Source organism: Cryptotermes secundus, unplaced genomic scaffold (genome assembly GCF_002891405.2).
Source record: "Cryptotermes secundus unplaced genomic scaffold, Csec_1.0 scaffold1277, whole genome shotgun sequence".
NCBI lineage: Eukaryota > Metazoa > Arthropoda > Insecta > Blattodea > Kalotermitidae > Cryptotermes > Cryptotermes secundus.
In genome coordinates this window covers 79,401-99,579 of record NW_019741994.1, presented here as the reverse complement: position 1 = coordinate 99,579, position 20,179 = coordinate 79,401, and the positions used below count along the sequence as shown (strand labels likewise).

Sequence of the window (20,179 nt, the reverse complement as noted above, 5' to 3'; positions counted from 1 at the left end):
GTGGACAATATTAAAATGGATCTTAGAGAGATGGGATGGGATGGTGTGCATTGGATTGATCTGGCTCAGGATAGGGAACAGGGGATGGCTCTTGTGAAGACGATAATGAACCTTCGGGTTCCATAAAATGCTGGGAAATTCTTGAGTAGCTGCAGAATTGGCAGCTCCTCAAGAAGGGTTCAGCTCCATGAGTAAGTAAGGAAGTAAGTAAGCAAACATTTTCTTTTTTAAATTCAGACACGTCATAAAATCATTGGCTTTTGTCATAACCACAGACTCACTGACACATATCAGCCATTCTTTCATGCCACAACTACCAGAAGAGGATGATCTCTGATTGTTTGTGTTCTGCATTCTACAGTCATTGTGCTGGACCCCTATTCCATTATACAAAACTGTTGATCATACTTGTATTTTATCCTTACTTCTTAAAATAATGAATGATAATGAAGTGGTCATTTGCTATCACCTTCTGGTTTTGCTTTCTGAAGAGCTGCACACTTCAGACAGAAGTATTATTTTAGGTTTCAAGTCCAAGTTCATCTTTATCTACTCATATTTATGGCTTATATAGAGCCACTTTCAGTAACTCACATTATGCAACACTGAATGATACAACTGACAAACGAATTGGAAAGATGTGGAATGAAGCAACCACAGCCTAAATTGATGTACTGTCCTGGCTGTTGTTTGGAGGGACTAATGGAAAACATTATAAACCTAAGTCAAGACTGCCAGTGTTTAGGCCAAGATTTGAACCCTGGGCCCACCTAATATGAACTAAGATTGTTATTCACTCGACTGTGATGATAAGTTTAAGCTCTTCTGTTTTGTTTTCATGATCGGGGCTCACTGTGTCTAACTTATACAGGGTGTCCCAGGAGGAATGGACCAAACTTCGGGAGGGTGTTCCTTATGTTAAAGTATGCCGATATAACCCAAAACACCTATGTCCAAAGTTGAACGGTTATGGAGATAATGGCCCAAGAAAAGTGTGGTCTTCTGGCAGGTCCACGCACTGTACCTCTCAGCTGAGAGGCCTTATCTATGTTTGTCCTTGAGTGCCGTGATTCACCCTAGCCGTGCTTATGTAGTTGGCTTATACCAGAACGCGCACTCAGCACGTTACGTCAGCGCTTGCCATTCATGTGTCATGTATAGTGCTTGGAAACCCTAAGGACAATTATGACATGGCGAGCGTGTATTTTGTACTTCAATTTTATGGCTTCATGTCACTCACAAGTTAGTTTGATGTTACGTACATTATTAACATTACAGAATCCACATATTCTTGCCAGTTTTAATATGTATTTTGTAATCAACAAGTGTGCAACGCCGGTCAAAGTTTGACACTTCTCTGGCCATTATCTCCGTAACCGTTCAACTTTGGACATAGGTGTTTTGGGTTATATCGGCATACTTTAATATAAGGAACACCCTCCCGAAGTTTGGTCCATTCCTCCTGGGACACCCTGTATATATATACAAAGGAACATAATCACACAATCTTTAAACTTCTGATCAAAAGAAATATATCTTTCACACTGCCACCCAGGGGAATTTCTACAGAATAGAAATGAGGACATTCAATAAGTAACATCGAAAGGTGTGTTTCATTCTGCACAACTGTTTCATTAATTTGACACTATAAAGGTCGTAAACAGTTACATTTGGCAATCCTGAGGTTATAGTTCTGAAAACCAACTTGCTCATTCTGTAACCAGCCACATGCTGGTTCAGAGATTACAGACTCAACTTAATAATGACTGAGAATGTGACACTGTGCTCCCTCCTATGAAGCAAATTCAGTTGTGCCCCTGAACACATATATAAGCACCAGATCAAAATTGCAGTAATAATCATACAAAGTTTATATTTGCTTCATGTATATATATATATATATATATAAAATGGACGGAATGATTCATGCAGCTTTGCCGCAAATTCTGCTTAGTATCAAGAAGCTCATACTGGTGCATGTGGCTCTCAACCCACTTAAAGCACCTTCAGACAGAGTACGTACAGTATGCTCATCAGCCACATCGGGGTCACTCGTACAAATTTATTTGCTAAAGTAATGGAAGACTACTGAAACCATACCTTGTTTTTATAAAGAAGAACTTACAAATTATTAAAGCTTCCATCTCCTTCCTGTGTGCTTCATGCTCTGCTTGTCTTATGAGGTATGCATAAATAGGGGGGGGGACAAACAGACAACCACTAACCCCCACCCTATAATAACCTTACTACCATACAAGGCCACCCTTTGTTTTACCAATATGCAAATACTATTACTAAATTATGATGCAACATGTGGGACGGACGTAACAATTTCATGTTATCAGTGCATTGTAATTATTTGTACTTCTCACTTCCTTACAATCCTGAAATTGTGGGACAGCATGCTGGGATCTACAAGAAAACGGAACACTCACTATATTGAAACAAACAGGTTGCCAGATTTAAAATTATAATGCTGTGTCTCAGGATCCATGGCTTTGAGGGCCAGTCATGTCATCACTGCTAAACATGGCATCTGACTGCCGTCTCAGGAGAGCATTAAATACTTCAGGTGACTGGATCTTCTGCTGCCATAATTCAAAATACTGCTTAGGAGAGATATCTGCCAGCTCACCCAAACCTTCCTCTCGTACAAACTCGCGCCAGACCTGGTGACGCAGGAAAGTCAGATTATAAAAAGAAGGAATTTCAGAAGACATGACTTTGTTCCAACACTAACAACATCAACAGTAGGAAGGAAATATCCATACACACAAACACACTTTCCAAAGAGAATAAAACTTCAATCATGATACTACATAAGAAAAAGAGCTGGTTAATGATAACAGTACGTGAGTAATCATCCATAGCATATAAAACAAATGTTAACAATCCCAGAAGACATTATCACCCTCTAATATATGAAACACATTACAGAAACCCACATTGTACAGACAGGACATAAATATTAATTTAAATAATTCTGGCACTAAGATTAATTATAATTCAACAAATTAAAGAAGTATACTAATATAGATCTATTTTAGGACAATACAGTAACAAGTCATGCATTTAAGAAGCTGCCTCATGATGATTCAAAACGTGTAGCAGACACTAAAATAAAACCAATGTTAGTACAGTAACACCGATTTGGTTTTTTCTGGAAAAAAAAAATTGTTTTGTTGACAGCCAAAGAACCACATTGTTACATACAACTGGTTGCAGAAAATAAAGGAAGACACTTCTAACCGGAAGGAGGCAGCAGGTTCCTCCGAAATGTTGGCACCCATCTATCAAACTTCACTGTGTCACATCCCAGACCAAAATCTTGACAAAGCTGATACACTTCCACAAATGTACGGACACATACTAAAGACTACATATAAAATTTGTGGATAGTGTTTAAAATCTCACGAAATTTAGTTTGTGATTTCATACTATGATCACTGAGTACTTGAATCTGATTTAAGAATCTGGAGGGCCATCAAGTGACCAATTCAAAAAGGAGGCAATATGATTCTATATGTTGGTACCAACATACCTGAGCACTAGAACACCAAAATGTGAATTCTCAAAACTATGAAATTCTCATGTCTCATAATCTTCCATTAATGAAACATGATAGCATGGAAGATTAAAATGTAAGGGAAGACTGTTGATCCTGCTGTTGGGTTGTTACACTGTGTGGATGTGAGAGATGTTTCCAACATTTTGGAAGCAGCATGTATCTGTGAAACATCTGCACCAATGTCCACAACCACAAAGCAGAACAATCCAAGAATGAAATCAGCATCAACAGTTGACCACTGTGAAATCCTAAACCAATGATAAGGGTTGGACTTTACCTGATCCTCAGATATCATCATTGGTGGAGGCTGACTGTCAAGGGTCACTCCATGGGGGAAAACTTTGACATGATATAACAGGTAGTCATACAGATAGAACTTGTCAGGTTCTATGCCATTGAAAGTTATGATGTGGTCACTATAACAACCTGGAGCCTGGAAAGATAAAAGAGATACATTAAAAGGCACTGCGATATATGACTGGACAGAGGTATACTCCATAATGTAATACAACAAAATTACCAACAGTACTGTGTGAATATTACAACTGAGCATTCCACTGTGTTACTTGAGCACTTGAAAAATATACATAATAGAGTCTTTTAAGTGCAAAACTTAGCAGATTCTTGGTTAACCACCACTTATCTATGTTTCATATATATTGTGGCATATTTGCTCAAGGCAAGAACTGTGAAGCCAGCAGAGACAGCCATTGCTAGGGGGTGGCATTGCAAACAGGTCCACTGCTAGGCAACATCTTTTAACATGCAACAATGGAGTAACTGGAAACGATGTTCTCCGCATTACTTTGTAGCAGCTTCCAACAGTGTAGTGTCCTTGACTTCTATGTCCAACAGCTCATGTCCTCACTGGCTGGCATGTTTCAGCTGCAGCTCCTGAGCTGAACTAAATCACAACATACAATCGAATCCTTATGTAGCCTCGACATGGACTGCACAGAAAACACCTCTCCCAACAGTTCTATTGTTGCACTGTGCAGCTACTGGTATGGACTGCATAGAGAACACTGCTTCTCAGTTACTCCAGTGTTGTGTTACGAAGCTGTTGCTTAGCAACAGGTATGTTTGCAGAGCCATTCCCTAGCAACAGCTGTCTCTGCTAGCTTCACAGTTCTTGCCCTGAGCAATTATGCCACAGTATTTTGTATGATCCCCCTTGTTGGTGTCTCCACCTTAACGTGGTGAGGGGGTTTGAGTATGCCGAGGACCCTGAGGGCTACACCAGCGGTAGCGTAGCTACTGGCAGGAATGAATTTTGTATGATATGAGGCCATCATCAGGGATATATGACTTGTCAAACTGGTGCAATGCAATATACCACTTCCCTGTGCATAAATCAAAATGTAAAAATCAAAAAGTGTTTCAGTTTTTAAAAACAGCTGGGTTCTAGTGAAAATATACATTCTTTCTGAGCACTTCTTTGCCATGTTTTGGTTACTTCTGTTTACCGTTGGAGCAATGTGTACGTGCATTATGTCCATATGTTGTACTGGCTAGTGTGTGTGGACCATATAGTCTCCCAGGAGAAAAGTTTAATATTCTGTGAGGTCACAGTATCAGCAACAATTATGACTTCTACACAAGTCAAAGTTTAGGATTTCAAAAGAGCCTGGTCTCGTGTTTCCCATTAACTTGGACTGATTTACTGATGTACAGCTGGCTTCAAGCTTGGTGTAAGCCACACTCCTTAAACCAAGAAAGGGCTTAACTCCCCCCCCCCCAAAAGGAACTAATTGTGACCCAAAATTAATTAATTTCAAAGAACATAATCATACTAAATGAATTTAAGGTTCCCCTAATTTGGATTGCTACAGCCTACCTATCAGACTATTCTGGTGTCATAACCCAGAAGAATACAGTGTTAATTGCAATAAACTTTCATTACCTCCATGTGTTTAAAAATTTGGGCGCAATTGATTTTAACTTTTAACACAGTAGCAGCCCATGATTATGTGCATGAAACATCATAAATTGTCATTAATTATGTAATGACAAGAACAGAAAAAAGTAAAAAATATTTTAAATATATCGTTTTTATATATCTGTCAAAATATTGTAAAGCAATAACTAATTAATTGACTAATAAAAATATATTTATTCGTAACAGTAAAAGGCAAAATTGTCCCTGTGTTTAACTAATTAAGTACCTTACTATTATGATTTATAGGGGGGTGGAAGTATAACCCCATCTTTCTTGACCTTGGAACTAGACGGAGGTGAGTGCTCAGCTTCATACCCTGGCCACATTACCCACAGTAAAGGAGAGGAGGGCCACGCCATAGCTCAAGTTGTTATGGCTTCCCACCGCGGCGGCCTGGGTTCGATCCTGGGTCTGGTCATGTGGGATTTGTGGTGGACAAAGTGGCGCTGGGGCAGGATTTCTCCGAGTACTTCGGTTTCCCTTATTAATCTTCATAGCGGCCTCCACAGTCTAGAGGTAACGTTCCCACCTCATGACTCGTGGTACGCGGGTTCAAATACCCGGAGGAGGTCGTTGAATTTTTAAGGGTGGAAAAATTCAGGGAACAAGTCCTCCGGGAGGGCCTTTAAGCTGTGTGTCCCGTGTCGTAACTTTACCGCACGTAAAAGAACCTCATATCCCCAAAGGGGATCACTGAGCCAAATTCCAGGACGTTTCCTGCCCAACAATAGCCTCTAAGGCCTCTGATACATGGGGGAAGCATTATAGACACTGCTAAGCAAGTGGCCAAACTCGCTTGCTCGGCGGGACTGATGGTACGCACCATTTATCGGTAGGGTAAAGAGACTGGTAGAATATCATAGAGGGAAGCACAATAGATCAAACTGGTCGTGGTGCATGGGGAAACCCACCCTCTCTAAATAACTAACTAACTAACTACTAATCTTCATTCCACTAACTGCTCCACAATCACCCTCACCTATCATCTGGGGCTGGTACAATAGGCCAGAAGTGGCTGCAGTACAAGGGACTTAGTCCCACTCCACTAGCATTAAAAAAAAAATGGAGAGGAGGCTGGGTGGGCCCCAAAACCAGTCTCCATGCTATGGAGAATAAGCAGCTAGAAATTACATGATAAAGTTGTTCCTGTGCTTAAATAATTAAGCATGAGGCCATGAAGAAGTATGGGGGAGTGGATGTATAGATCCACATTTTCTTGACCTCAGAACTGGTTGGAGGTGGTGGTCAGCTTCATGACCCGGCCGCTTTTTTCCCCGGGAAAGAGCCCCCAGTACACATTGTGTAAGAGGTTGACATGATAAAGAGGTGTCTTCATGAGAAACATTTGTCATTTTGACCCCATCCTAGACTTCTTGATATAATCACCTTTTGATATTGTAAGGTATGAAAGTTTATCAAGATGACAGTTTTTGGAGACATGACACTGTGTAGTCTGGTACACTGGTGACATGTACTGAACTACATGGTCACATATGAAAATTCATGTTTGATTTACTCCTCCTGCTTTCACTATTACCTGATTTTAGGATGCATAAGAGATATAATCTTAGGCAAAAGTAGCTTAAATTCAAATTCAATTAATTTCGGCACTTTGCATATCTTAAATAAAGTCAGAAGTGACACAAGTGATGGTTAGAGTCCTAAATTTTAACGTGGGAGTATTTTTCTATTTCATCACCTTTGTGGCTTTTTTATCATTTATATCACTCATCATAATAAAACTTCTGAGAGTGAATAAATACTCTCTGAATTGAACTGCAGGAAAAAAAAATTGCTCAATTTAAATTACTTTTTTATACAAGTAACTTACATTTTAATATAAATAAAGTAGTTATTTATTGTATTTATGGGAACTATAAATTTAATTTCATTCATTTTGATCATTGAAATACTCTTTGAGAAGAATTAAACTTGACAACACAATAGTTTTCATTAAGTTGGCTGCCTTGCTCAGTGCAGTATCCCCACATAAGTGGACCAACACTATAACTGAAGCTCCAGTTGATGCATTGTACAGTTGTAGGTTAACTGTAGCTACAATTCTCTTTGTTACATTGTGTTTTTCATGCATCATGATGCCAAAAGCAATTTGTCATTGGAAAGGAAGAATAACGAGTAAAGGTACACCCTGTGATTGCACATCTTCTAGAAACTCAACTATAGTTTCTGCTATGCTACTATGTAGCTGTTTCCAACATTTTGCACTTCTACAGTAAATAGCCTGCAAACTGAGTAAAAGTCTGAGTTTCAATTTCTAATAAATGGTGTAGCAAATATAATTTTACAACATTATTCTTAAAGGTTGAAATTATAAGTTTAAAAATTTTTAAACTCATGGTACCATTTTTTACACATTTCTCATCTACTATAAGGTACAAGGTGACGAACTTCCATAAGATCACATGTAAATTCAGTGAAAATTAAAAAGTGCAATAACTTTTGAATGGGTTGGTGAATTGAGTCCAAACTTTTTTTAGGGATTTTAAAATAAAGGAATGAACTATTTGCATAACTTTCATCCATTTTGTACCACTTTTAAGTACCTCCTATACATCCTTAAATAATAATGAAAGTAGAGTGAAACAGGAATTGATGGACTTACAGTCTGACTGGACAAACTGTGCCCAGATGAAGGAACACTGTATGAGTCTGGGCCCATTACATTGTTGAGATTGTAGCGCTGAAACCTGTTACAGCCAGAATTATCCTTTGTGTTTGTAGGAGTGATCCCCATTCCACCCAAATGTTTTCCTGTAATAAAAATCACAATGAAATTCTTTAATACTTAATTACGTTTACAAGTTGAAGCGAAAATTAGTCCACAATGAACAGAGGAGGCTTGATAGTCTTAGTAAAAGCTTTTCTACAGAGTAAATGTCCCAAAATTTAAGTTTTAGTCCACCATGTTTGGGGTTATATGAAGGGATGGAACCCCCTCCACATGAAAATTTCAGAGGAGGAGGAGGATGAGGGGGTGGCGGCAGCAGTAGCAGTGGTAGTTTTGAAAAATGATCTATAATGCAGTTTGCCTGTAACTTCAAACTTCTGAGGTCAGACTGGCTCCACAGCCTAATGAGAATGTGAAGTACACATAGTTTTGAAATATATTCTTTGCAGTTTTGCATAACGTAGACCACACTAGTGATACATACAACACACAAAAACTACAACAGCCACAATAGAGTACAACGACAGCATTCTGATCACGAGATAGAACTAAATATTGATGTGCATGGAAGCACAGTGAACAAGTGTACAGTGCAGTGGTTTCCTCCAAAAGAAAAGAAATTACCCAATGATGGCTCATATGTGGCTGCAACGTGTCATAAACTAGAACAAATATATGACTAGAGACATTTTAGAAATTGGATAATCAGTTTTAATGTACAGAATATGCTTTTAGTGTCCTACTGACATGTAATGAATTTAGCAACATCAACAAGTACTGAAATACATTTTTAGTGTGAAACACATTCCTAATGTCTTTTATATTGTTGCATTATTGACGGATACTTTGATAACAAGGATGATGCTTCAATGCAATGGGATGCTAAAATATAATCATTTTTTTATGTACAGCTACCAATACCAAATTTCAACAAAATCTGTGAAACTGTTCTGGGATATAAAGAAAAGTCAGGAGCCTTTATTATGGATGAATATGGCTGAAATTCAGAAGTGCACAGCAACATTTAGTATATGTTTCCCATACAACATTCATAGATCTGTCCAGTGATTTATGGCCTGATACTAGGATACAGATGGACAAACAAGACACAACTTTGACACAGAGCACTCTTCTCTAGTTTGTAAATAACAACTAAAAGTGTGCAAAACATGACTTAAATTCAGGTCATAAAATTTATGCGTACAACGCATATAAACACTAATTGCAGTCTNAATCCCTGACGAACCATACACGACGAACCACGGCAACGGGTTAACTGAACTTCAGTCAGGATGTACCTTGGCTTGTGATGACTTATGAGAGTTGTATACATAACAGCAGCTATCATGTTGGGTTACAGCAATGATTACCTCATTTTAAGGGGATTAAGTGACAAGAGAGCATGGGAAATCAATCTATAGTATTCTCTGACATAAGCAATGGTACCAAGGACATATCAGTATTTCGTGGTCTAAGAATGACTATCAGTAAATGCTTCTAGCGACAAGTACAGTTCTTGCTGTGGTTACTTGTCTCATTTCTCAGAAACCTTTAAAATCATTAATGAAGATAATTGTGATAAATACCATGTTTACCAACTTATCATTTGATAACTCTCACTTATCATAATGTTACTAAATAGTCCAGAACTCAACATGTTATGATAGTTGCTCTGTTATTCTTCTTGGGGTTTGTTTCTCTTTCATAGTTACCCCACTTTTGTACATGACATTCACTGAAGTTTAACCAGAGCGTTTTTGGACTTTTTCCCATCATGGCTTCCATCTGGAAACTTACAGATATGAAATCAAATTATTAGGGGATATGGAACTGCTGTTCCTCATGCACAAGGCACAGTTTAATTTTTTTTTTTGTAAATATGGCATGCTAGTCCACAGCAAAGCCCCAGCATGAAAAACCCAAATATTTTGTAGTAATTTATCCCCATAACAGTTTCAGTTTTAAGGCATAAAAAGCTTGATTCACCTCAAATATTTATGTTACTTTCAGATGTATATGCACATATGCAAGACATAACTATCCCATGTCACTAAAAAAATAAACTCTGTGGCCTGTATTCCACAAGCAAACTATACTGACTGAGTGACTGCTGCTTGTCGGCAAAGTTAGTGCCAACTTTTGTGGATAGAGGGTGTTATGTGGTCAGCGCAACGGATACCAACAGCCATTAATCTAGGTTTATTATAGTTTAACTGAAAAGGATGAATAAAATTGAACTGTAAGTTTTGAGGTTTTCACGGCGATGACAATGAAGAAAGTCGTCTTCTGGGTTTAGGCACCGTGTATTCTTCGTTTTGGCTGACGTTTCGCGGGAACGTAGCGCCTCCATCTTCAGAGCAGTTGAATGGCTTGGAATGCGGAGAGCTACTGCTACTGCTACAGCTACTGCTCTCCGCATTCCAAGCCATTCAACTGCTCTGAAGATGGAGGCGCTACGTTCCTCCGAAACGTCGGCCAAAACGAAGAATACACGGTGCCTAAACCCAGAAGACGACTTTCTTCAAAATTGAACTGAATCATCATGATTACAATTATCACAGCAAAGCTGCACTTCTCCTGAGTTTCAGAATCTGGATTTCCAAACACTAATCTGGATTTGCAACACATACACATTGGTGTGTAATGTACCACTCCTGGAAGGCCACCTATATTATGGGAGAACGAAGGAGACTCTTTGCTTCATAGTTTACATAATGATACTGTTGGGAACACAGATCATACAGCACTGAATGATTGGATTATAGTGAACTGAAAAGGATGAAGAAAAGTGTCATGGCTTAATTAAGGTACTATGCAAGCATCTGCCTAAAGGAACTGAGTAAAGCCAGTAAAATGAAAATGATTAATAGTCATGAAGTACAGCTATCCTTAGAGCCACGTGATTTTGACTTCTATCAATTTTGTGTTAACAGGGGCTTCGTATGACATTTAAATTACATTTTAAGTGCAGGATAATTATTTGTAAAAAATACAAACATGCGGATTTGTAAACAAGTAAAGGAGTAAAAGAAAAAAAGGGAAAAGAGTTTGAGTTAAGCTGCCACACTTGGAAACACAACTACAGCATGAGAGAGGAGAAACTGGTACAATAATGTGGATTGTAAGAACAAAAATAATACAAATGAGGGACTGGATGTAACATTATATTAGCACGTAACTGAGACTCTGCATACTCACAACCCAATCACAGCACTGTGATATCCAAAAATTGAATAAGTACAAGGTACATGTTTCAAGAGGCTCTTCTAAACACATATTCTTCATGAAAATCATGAAAGCTGATGACAAAAAATCACTGCTGCCAGATCCACCAACTAGCAGCAACCAGAGCTTTACTGGCATGCTGGGTTACTATAAATTGACTCAGCATCATTACAATTTGATTGTACAGCACAACATATACAATGATCTGTTAGGATATTGACAAATTTAAAATGCTGTATGAAACTTGCAGCTAGCTGAGCTTGCTGCAAACCTGTACATGCATCTGGCTTGGCTTACTCTTGTGGGAACTGCCCATAAACAAATGTTACAGTGACAACACAAGTATCATTGCTTAGCAACAGCGAGTAAACAGCCATTGCTAGACAAAGTGAGTAAAGTGGTGATTTTCTTTGTGTCGTGCTTACATATCACAGCCATATTGGATGAGAAGAAACTTTTTATTATAATACAAAACAAAAACAAATGAATATAGATCACTATTACCAGCCTGAACATTTTTACATTACTAGATTCTCAACATTCCTCCTTAATTTCAAAATGTTGCCAACATTATTAGCTGTTTTACAAAGTTAAATTGAATAACACTTAGTAATTTTGGTCTTCAGATTACAAAATTAGTACATGTAATTAAAATTTTCTCAGTCTTATCAAAATCAGACTTATTTCTTCTTAAGTACAATGTCTCTAAACTTGGTAAATTTCTCTGGTGATAGCGGTTTTGTTAAAATGTCTGCCACCTGAGTTTCAGTGTTACAATATTTGACTGAGATCAGTTTCCCTTTCAATTGTTCACTTATGTAGTGATACCTAACGTCTATGCGCTTACTCCTACGGGTTACCTGTCCCAATTCTATTAGCTTGATTGCACTCTGATTGTCAGCACACAGTTCAGCTTCCACCCTTTTTCCTGTCAACTCCTCTATCATCGTCTTTAGATATTTCAATTCTTTACAGCACTCAGCTGCTGCAATATATTCGGCCTCAGTGGTTGATAATGCAACAATACTCTGTTTCCTAGAGCACCATGATATTGGGCGTCCTGACATCATAATTACATATCCCGTTACACTCTTCCTATCCTTTACATCCCTTGCATAATCAATCACTAAATGCTTCCAGTTTCACAGTTTCGGAGTCAGATGAGGTACATTTTATTCCTGAATCTCGTATACCTTTCACATACCTAAGGGTCCTTTTCACATTCTGAACAGCTATTTTGTCAGGATTTTCCAAGGTTCGACTTTCCACATTTACAGCGAATGCCATATATAGCAGGCTTCCTACAGCTTCTCTGTAAGGAAATCTTATGTCATTTCTCCTTTGTCATTTGTTGGTGGGGTTGTGGCCATGGGTGTTTTCATTTCTCGACTTTCTTGCATGTTGTATTTTTCCAACACTTGGCTTGCATAGTTGGTTTGAGAGATATGTATCCCATCTGGTTGCCTCTCAATTTGTATTCCTAAATAAACTTTTGGATTTGTGGTTTTTGTTATCTGGAATTGATTTTCCAGTTTCAGCAAAATTTCCTCTATTTGTCTTTCATCCTCTCCCATGCTTATCCCGTCATCCACATGAATGGCCATGAACAAACTATTGGCCTCATTCTTAAAAATGCATTGGTCAGAATTTAGTTGGTTTAGACCTTCTTCCTTTAGAAAGGTTGTCAACTTCTTGTTCCATTACGATGGTGCTTGTCTTAGGCCATATGATGCCTTTTTCAGGAGACATATCTTGCCAGTGTTCTTGTATCCTTCTGGTATCTCCATGTAGTTTTCCTCCTCAAGGTCTCCATACAGGAAGGCAGTTTTCACATCAAAGGTTTGCATGTTCACATTCTTACGTGCTGCTATGGCAAACAGTACTCTAAGAGAATTCATGTCAACAACTGGGCTAAAGGTATCCTTGAAATCTATTTCCCCTTCCTTTTGTTGGCATCCTCTCACAACCAGTCTGGCTTTGTGTTTTCCATCATCCTTTATTTTGAAAACCCATTTACTGGTCAGAATTTTCTTGCCCACTGCTTTCTCTCTGTTTACATATATCGAAGTTTTGTTTTGGTAGAGCGAATCATTTTCCTCTTTAATGGCTTTCTTCCACTTTTCGCTGTCTTCACTCTCCATGCACTCGTCATATGTATAGGTGAGCATACCCTCCTTTTGACTCTCTGTGTGATAGTCTCGGTACTTTGGGTGCATTTGAATGTTTCTGCTTGGTCTCAATGTATATCCATGTTCGTTTTGTCCATTGTATTTCCCTCCATTATCCTTGTGGTCAGCATTTTCATTTTCTTCATCTCTTCAGTATCTGTTGGTTCTTCTTCATTGTCATCAGCTTTGGGTTCTTGCTGCATTTCGCTATCTTCCTGATCTGGAGTATCTGGCTTGTCTTCTGGATCCATCACTCCTTCCATTTCCTTTTGTTTATTTGTTGTCACAGGTTGACTTGTGAATGTCACATCTCTGGAGACATAGGTCCTTTCGGTATTTGGATCCCATATTCTGTAGCCATTTGTGTTGTATCCAACGAATATTCCTTTCTTGCTACAACTGTCCAACTTTTTCAATGGTTCGAGAATTTTAGTCTACACTTCTGAACCAAAAATCTTCAATCCAGCCAGATCTGATCTTTTACCATACCAATTTTCTGCTGATGTTCCATTCACTGTCACTGTTGGACTTCTGCTTAGCAGGTGTGCAGAAGTGAGTACAGCTTCACCCCACATCCTCTTACTTAAACCTGAGTCAAAAATCAATGTTCTTGCCTTTTCCACAATGGTACGGTTCATCCTTCTGGCAGTGCCCTTTAGCTGTGGCGAATATGGTGTAGTAAATTCCATTACAATCCCCTTGTTCTTACACCACTCTCTCAAGGTGTTGTTCTTATATTCCCCTCCATTGTCACATCTTATTCTTCTCACTCTTGTATTGAAGTGACACTCAGCTTCATTTACATATTCCCTGAAAAAGGTATACACTTCACTCTTATTTTGTAACAGGTATATCTTACAAAAATGCGTATAGTCATCCACACACGTCACTATGAATTATCTCTAATGGCTTTCCAGCCCTACTTCTTTCTGTATCAAATGGGAGTCTCACTTGTTTGGCCTGCATACAAACTGAACATGTATCAAAATTTTTACACTTGCTCACACTTTCTGGTATCCCTCGGCATATCTCTTGTAGTTTCCTAAGATTCGCATAACTTATGTGACCTAGGTTTCTATGCCACTCTACACTTATATCTTGCTGAGTCATCATAGCTTCATTCCTCGCGCTAAAGTTAATTACAAACAATCCATTTTCATCCTTTTTTCTTTTGATTACAACATTTTTCTCCTTGAGTATCTGGACTTTCTCTTTTGTAAACAACACTTCTCCATCATTTTCTGTAATACAGTGCAATGACAGCAAGTTTTTGCTGAGTTCTGGAACATATGAAACGTTTTTCAAACTACACTCTTTAAATTCCAAATTGCCTATTTCTTTTGCAGTCATACTTTGATTTTTCTTTGCTACCTTTATACACTGAGTATACTGCTTAGTATGTATCAAATCAGTCTTCACATTTGTCATATGACATGTGCTACCACTATCCACTACATACATTCTGTCTTTTGCACTTGCATCACTCACGTGGGTTTCTGCTGCTTCAGCTATAAAACTGACCTTGCTTCTTTTATTCCTATCTTTAAAATAAGTCCTTTTTGGCATGGTTTGTTTTCTTACATACTGTACACTGTTTTCTTGCACCACTGTCCTTATTTCTAAAGTAACAGTCCTTTTCAGAGTGATTATTCCTTTTACAGACAGAGCAAATTCTCTTACCTTTGTTGGGGCAGTTGATCTGGGCATGACCTATTTGATTACAATTGAAACACTTGAAAGGGGTTTTACTTTTGGTTTTAGTTACTGTCTTAAAAGCTATGCTTTCCTCTTCTTTAGTTGTCATCTTCCACTTCACTTCTCCCAACATCAATCTGGCCACCAGGTTGTCAAGGGTTCCATCCACGGTCGCCGTTTAGTCCCAGGCGGTGCTGAAGTGTTATTAGTCTTCTGGTAGAATCGTTATTTTTGTCATGATTATGTTTTCAACAACGTTTTGGTTCAGTTGACGAAGCTCGAAGGCAATGTTCTACACATGACTTATATTCGTCGTCATATCCTTAGTTTTGTCATACTTGAAGTTGTAGAAGTCTTGTAGCAGAAGGCACTTCTGCTGAGAGGTGTCTCGCTGATAAATTTGCTTCAAGGTGTCGGACATTTCTTTCGCGGCTGTGCATGTCACAATGTGGGTCTTCACGTGTTTCTCTATCGTTCTCACTAAGTAGTACTGGCACTTTGCATCTCGCATCTTCCATTTCCTTATATTTTTTTCGTCTTTTCCTTGGTCACTTAACAGGTTGCTGCCATCAACGATGTTTATCAGTTCTTTTGCACGCATCAGAATCTTGATTTCAAAATCCCACAATAGAAATGAGTCAGTATCCTTCAGTTCTGGCAGATGAGTTACCTCTTCTGTCTCTGTAGTTGCCATTTTTTCGTTATTCTTCTTCTGTCTTCTCCTTTTTTTTTTTTGGAGCAAATCTGGGCCCATAACCTGTTGATTTTCTTTGTGTCATGCTTACATATCACTTAACAGCCATATTGGATGAGAAGAAACTTTTTATTATAATACAAAACAAAAACCAATGAATATAGATCACTATTACCAGCTTGAATATTTTTACATTACTCGATTCTCAACATAAACAACTGTTTATAGGCAAAGCCTACAATACGGACAGCGTTTTCTATGCAATGTTATATAAGAAGAGAGAGGTGTGGGTGTTCAAGCAGTAGTATTGTTGGTACTATACTACTGGCCTTCAATTCTTCAAACCGAAGTACATCTGTGTACTGTGAAACTATAATAAATATTTCCTGAACAATTCAACAAGTGGTTGTCTTTTGATACAATGACATCCCACACTCTGTTACCCTGAAGATGGAGGTGATATGTTCTCCATACTACTGAGAGTTAAAACCCAGAAGATCGCACTCCTCATAGTCACCTAGGTCAGTATGTCAAATCCAAAATATTAACACTCTGCTAAACATTGTCTGCAGTAAATAAATTGTCATGCAACCCATCAAGCAACCGGCAGCTTATCTACCCACTTTATCATCATTCACTAACATAAAGTGTGTTTACTTATATACATGTATGTAATTAAGATAAGGTAAGGAAAGTTTGTCCCTGTGTTTAACTAATTAAGTACTATGCCGTGAAGGCATATGGGGGAGTGGATATGAAGATCTACATTTTCTTGACTTCAGCACTAGCTAGAGGTGAGTGGTCAGCTTCACGCCCTGGGCACTTTAGATCCCGATACCCACTGGATAAGAGGTTGGGTGTACCACAGTGCTGGTCTGGAAAACATGGAGAAGAGAAAAATTCTTGACCCTACAAACTCTGGCCCCTTTGTCATCCAGCATGTAGCTAGTTGCTATACCGACTATGCTATCCCAGTTCCTAAGTTAAGAGAGTTATAAAATGACTGACAATATCAGTACAATCAATTACTGAGGTGCGTCCTTTAGAAGGAGCAAACCTCAATCTACCCCAACAGGGGTTGTCCAGTGATTGAGATTAGCTCTTTCTAAGGGACCCAACTGATTAGGTGTCTTCCCCCTCTCACCTGACGATGGAAAGAGATAGTTTCTGAAATGCTGTGTTTTCTAGTTTCTAGAATACTGGATGATGGGCAAAGTCCAAAAATCCATTAATTCTAAGTGTTATACACCACTGGCAGAACCCTTTAGAACCATCATATGGTGTGTTTATCTACCACACGTTTGAAGTGGCTCCTTGATAGTGTTGGTTTTGCCTTCTGATGATTCATTCATTCATCCATGTCCAGTAGTAGCTGAAATATGTGAAGGCTTTTCAAATATTAAATTGTTGCACCTGCTGGAACCTTGATGCTTATAAGACACAAGGGTTCTAACTGCCACATGTATGTGGAGGTACACACACTGTGGCTTCTTTAGCATTTGAAACATGCTCAGTTTTTCTGTTTTATATATTTGTCTGCTGTAATCTAGAGGCAACATACAGGAATAAAATTAACGTGAACTGAATGATCTGAATAATCTCATGTTTTGTTGCATGGAAGGAAACAGAAAAAGAGCTATCAGATTATTAATGAAAATGGTAAGATGTAAAAAATAATTGATGAATGTGAATAAGAGGGCTGATACACTAGTGAAGTGTCAAAGTTTGGTCAGAACACTGACATATGTGGTTACTGTATTATAGAATTATTTAGTTACCATTAACATATCTAACATAATATTGTAACATGGATGGCCAAAGTGTTGCTAGGTAACTGTTGTTATATAGCCCAGCACTGACCACGTACGGAAAACAGCCTCTACTGTTGTAAAGGCATGTTTACCGCGACACTGCATAGTGACGGTCTCAGCGCCGACAGCATAGAAAGCGCTGTACTTCTATTATTTTGGACTTGTGAAATATATGTATGTATTACGTATATATTTCCTTGCGTGTATTCGGCCGTGAGGTGTTTAACGGTCAGTTTATCCAGCAACGTTTTGGCCATCCATGTTATAATATTATTTACCCAAGTAAAAATCCTCGTTCCTCCAGTATTTTCCACTTGCCAGGCACGACTCACTTGAATTGAATTTCATTTGTAACGCATAAATTACACCTTTACTTAGAACGTACCCCGCACCACCGATATTATACGCCTTTCCCCAGAAAGTTACATCATTGCCCAAATAATAGGGTTCGTTGTAGTCTAACGATGCAACATAATATCGCAGATTTTCTGGAATTGCAAATATGTCATCAGGCACAAAAAGAGCCCAATGAAGATTTTCTTTATTGTTTTGCCATAAGTGTCTTATAGCGTCACATAAATATTGCCATGACGATTTTGGCCGAAGTACGATAACAGGTATATCACTGCTATTTTCTAACCCGAAATATATTACTTCGTTGCAGTGTTTCGCCCATGTATTTTCAATAGTGAGGGCATTCCTTGTTTTCTTCACAAATACGACACAATGCACATGGACTACACTATATAGATATGATGCTTCTGATACTAGGCCACCTGAAGAAGTTTTTGCGTGACTTAATTCGTAGTAATTTACGGAACGCTTTTTCAAGTTCTGCATCGAAAACCATTTCTCGTATGAAATTTTGGAACCGTCTCTAACGTTACAAGCTGTTTGTACAGACGTTTCATTTTCATTGTTAACAACTAAGCACGCTATTATCACACCAACTAAAAATCCAATACTGAAAGCACAATTTTTAAAACGGCAAATTTGACGTAACATTTCAGAATTCGCACATATGAGAAACACGTTCGCGTTTAACACAAATGTAAGAATAATTGACATGAAACCACATGATCCATCTAACTGATTGACATGTCTGGATACACATATCGATACACATCGGAGTGCTTTCATTTATTCCTAATACGAGTATATAATCGCTTGTTTGTGGTCAAAATGTGTCAGTCGGATATTGCAACAGTATAGGTAGTCAAAGATTGCAGTGGATGAGGCATACTGAGACGTATGTGATGGGAAGGGGTACCACGACAGAAGTGTAACGAGGTTCGCAGCCTTCGGAGCGCACCATAGAGGGGAAACTGTTTTTTTTTTTGTATTATCGCAGTGTGTGTTAATGATGGTTAACGATGTTAGTGAGGTTTTCGGAAATCGAAAGAGACAGAATTAACGTCATTAAACGTTTTATAAATGGCAAACTTAAATTTTGAATGGCGTATAGACCCTTGCACAGAAGGGTGTCTGAGTGCATTAAAGTGGCTTTTGTTTGAGTGAAAGTTATATGGAACGTCGTTTTGTATGTGTGCTAGGAGATTTCGTATGTTCCATGTACCATGAAATATCCAGTTGTACTCCTTGCTGTCAAACTTCATTATGTAGTCTGACGTTTTAAGCCAGATATTTATCATCATGTGTAGGAAATGACTCAGTTTCACACTGAAGCAAATAGAATGTCATTTTTCAATGTTTTCCTTCAACATTTTAGCATCAAGGGCAATTACTGTTGATGTAATAAATAAGAAGTGAATTACGGAACTTGACTGGATCACCTTACTTTAGTACTTTTCAAGTAAGAAACGTTGGGAAGTTATTAGTTGCATGCTTGCCTAGAATTTGATATGTATGACAAATCAATTCCATAACCTGGTATTTTTATAGTTCAGTAACAGATTATGCATGTGGAAGCTGCTGCTAGCTGGAATACAGTGAGAATTGACCTTGGTGGGCTGTTCTCAGTGATAGTACAGCAGTTTACGTCTCCATTCATTCAGGGTGCTGCAACTAATCAAGTGTCATTATGTCAATTTGATGTCCAGCCAGTTCATCATTGTGTTAGGAGTTGATGGTGTAATTTAATGGTGTCTTCAGCTTAGCTAGGTGCTGTGTGCCATACAAAGAGTCAAAAGACTTCTACAAGTTCATAAATTAAACATTATATACTTACATCTGGCCATAAATGGGTGTGTTTGAAATACGGAACAATGAGTGACCAGTTATGTTGGCAGGATTTATTTGTATTATCAGTATGATATGTTTTTTGTAGGATGTTCTAGTGATGTATAGTTGAGAAGTAATCATAATTTCATTTTGCATAGAGAGGTTGCAGGAATGCCACTGTTATATACAGCTGAATTAATTGTATACTG

General features: G+C 38.3%; 2 protein-coding genes across 5 annotated transcripts in view; one reads left to right on the top strand and one right to left on the bottom strand.

Annotated features, from left to right (window-relative positions):
- Nucleotides 1-1,420: 1,420 nt before the first annotated feature.
- LOC111872983 (C1GALT1-specific chaperone 1-like protein) lies at nucleotides 1,421-19,009 on the bottom strand. The gene is made up of 4 exons (XM_023867328.2): nucleotides 18,068-19,009; nucleotides 8,131-8,279; nucleotides 3,846-4,001; nucleotides 1,421-2,669 (listed from the first exon to the last, which is right to left on the bottom strand). Exons 1-4 carry the CDS (start codon nucleotides 18,927-18,929, stop codon nucleotides 2,484-2,486), a joined length of 1,353 nt encoding a protein of 450 aa, XP_023723096.1. The 5' UTR covers nucleotides 18,930-19,009; the 3' UTR covers nucleotides 1,421-2,483.
- Nucleotides 19,010-19,139: 130 nt separating this feature from the next.
- The window catches only part of LOC111872982, a 62,435-nt gene continuing 61,395 nt past the window's right edge, over nucleotides 19,140-20,179 (top strand). For all 4 annotated transcript variants that reach the window (XM_023867323.2, XM_023867324.2, XM_023867322.2 and 1 more), the window contains exon 1: nucleotides 19,140-19,602. The gene's annotated coding sequence lies outside the window, so the exon portion shown is untranslated. The remainder of the gene's footprint in view (nucleotides 19,603-20,179) is intronic.

What these genes read in the sequence shown, in the direction of transcription:
- LOC111872983 (XM_023867328.2), bottom strand. Translation starts at nt 18,929, where the DNA reads ATGAAAGCACTCCGATGTGTATCGATATGTGTATCCAGACATGTCAAT. An exon ending in ACAGTTTGTCCAGTCAGACT is followed by an intron (nt 4,002 to 8,130) that starts GTAAGTCCATCA and finishes TTATCTTTCCAG; the next exon opens with GCTCCAGGTTGTTATAGTGA. An exon ending in TGATGATATCTGAGGATCAG is followed by an intron (nt 2,670 to 3,845) that starts GTAAAGTCCAAC and finishes CTGCGTCACCAG; the next exon opens with GTCTGGCGCGAGTTTGTACG.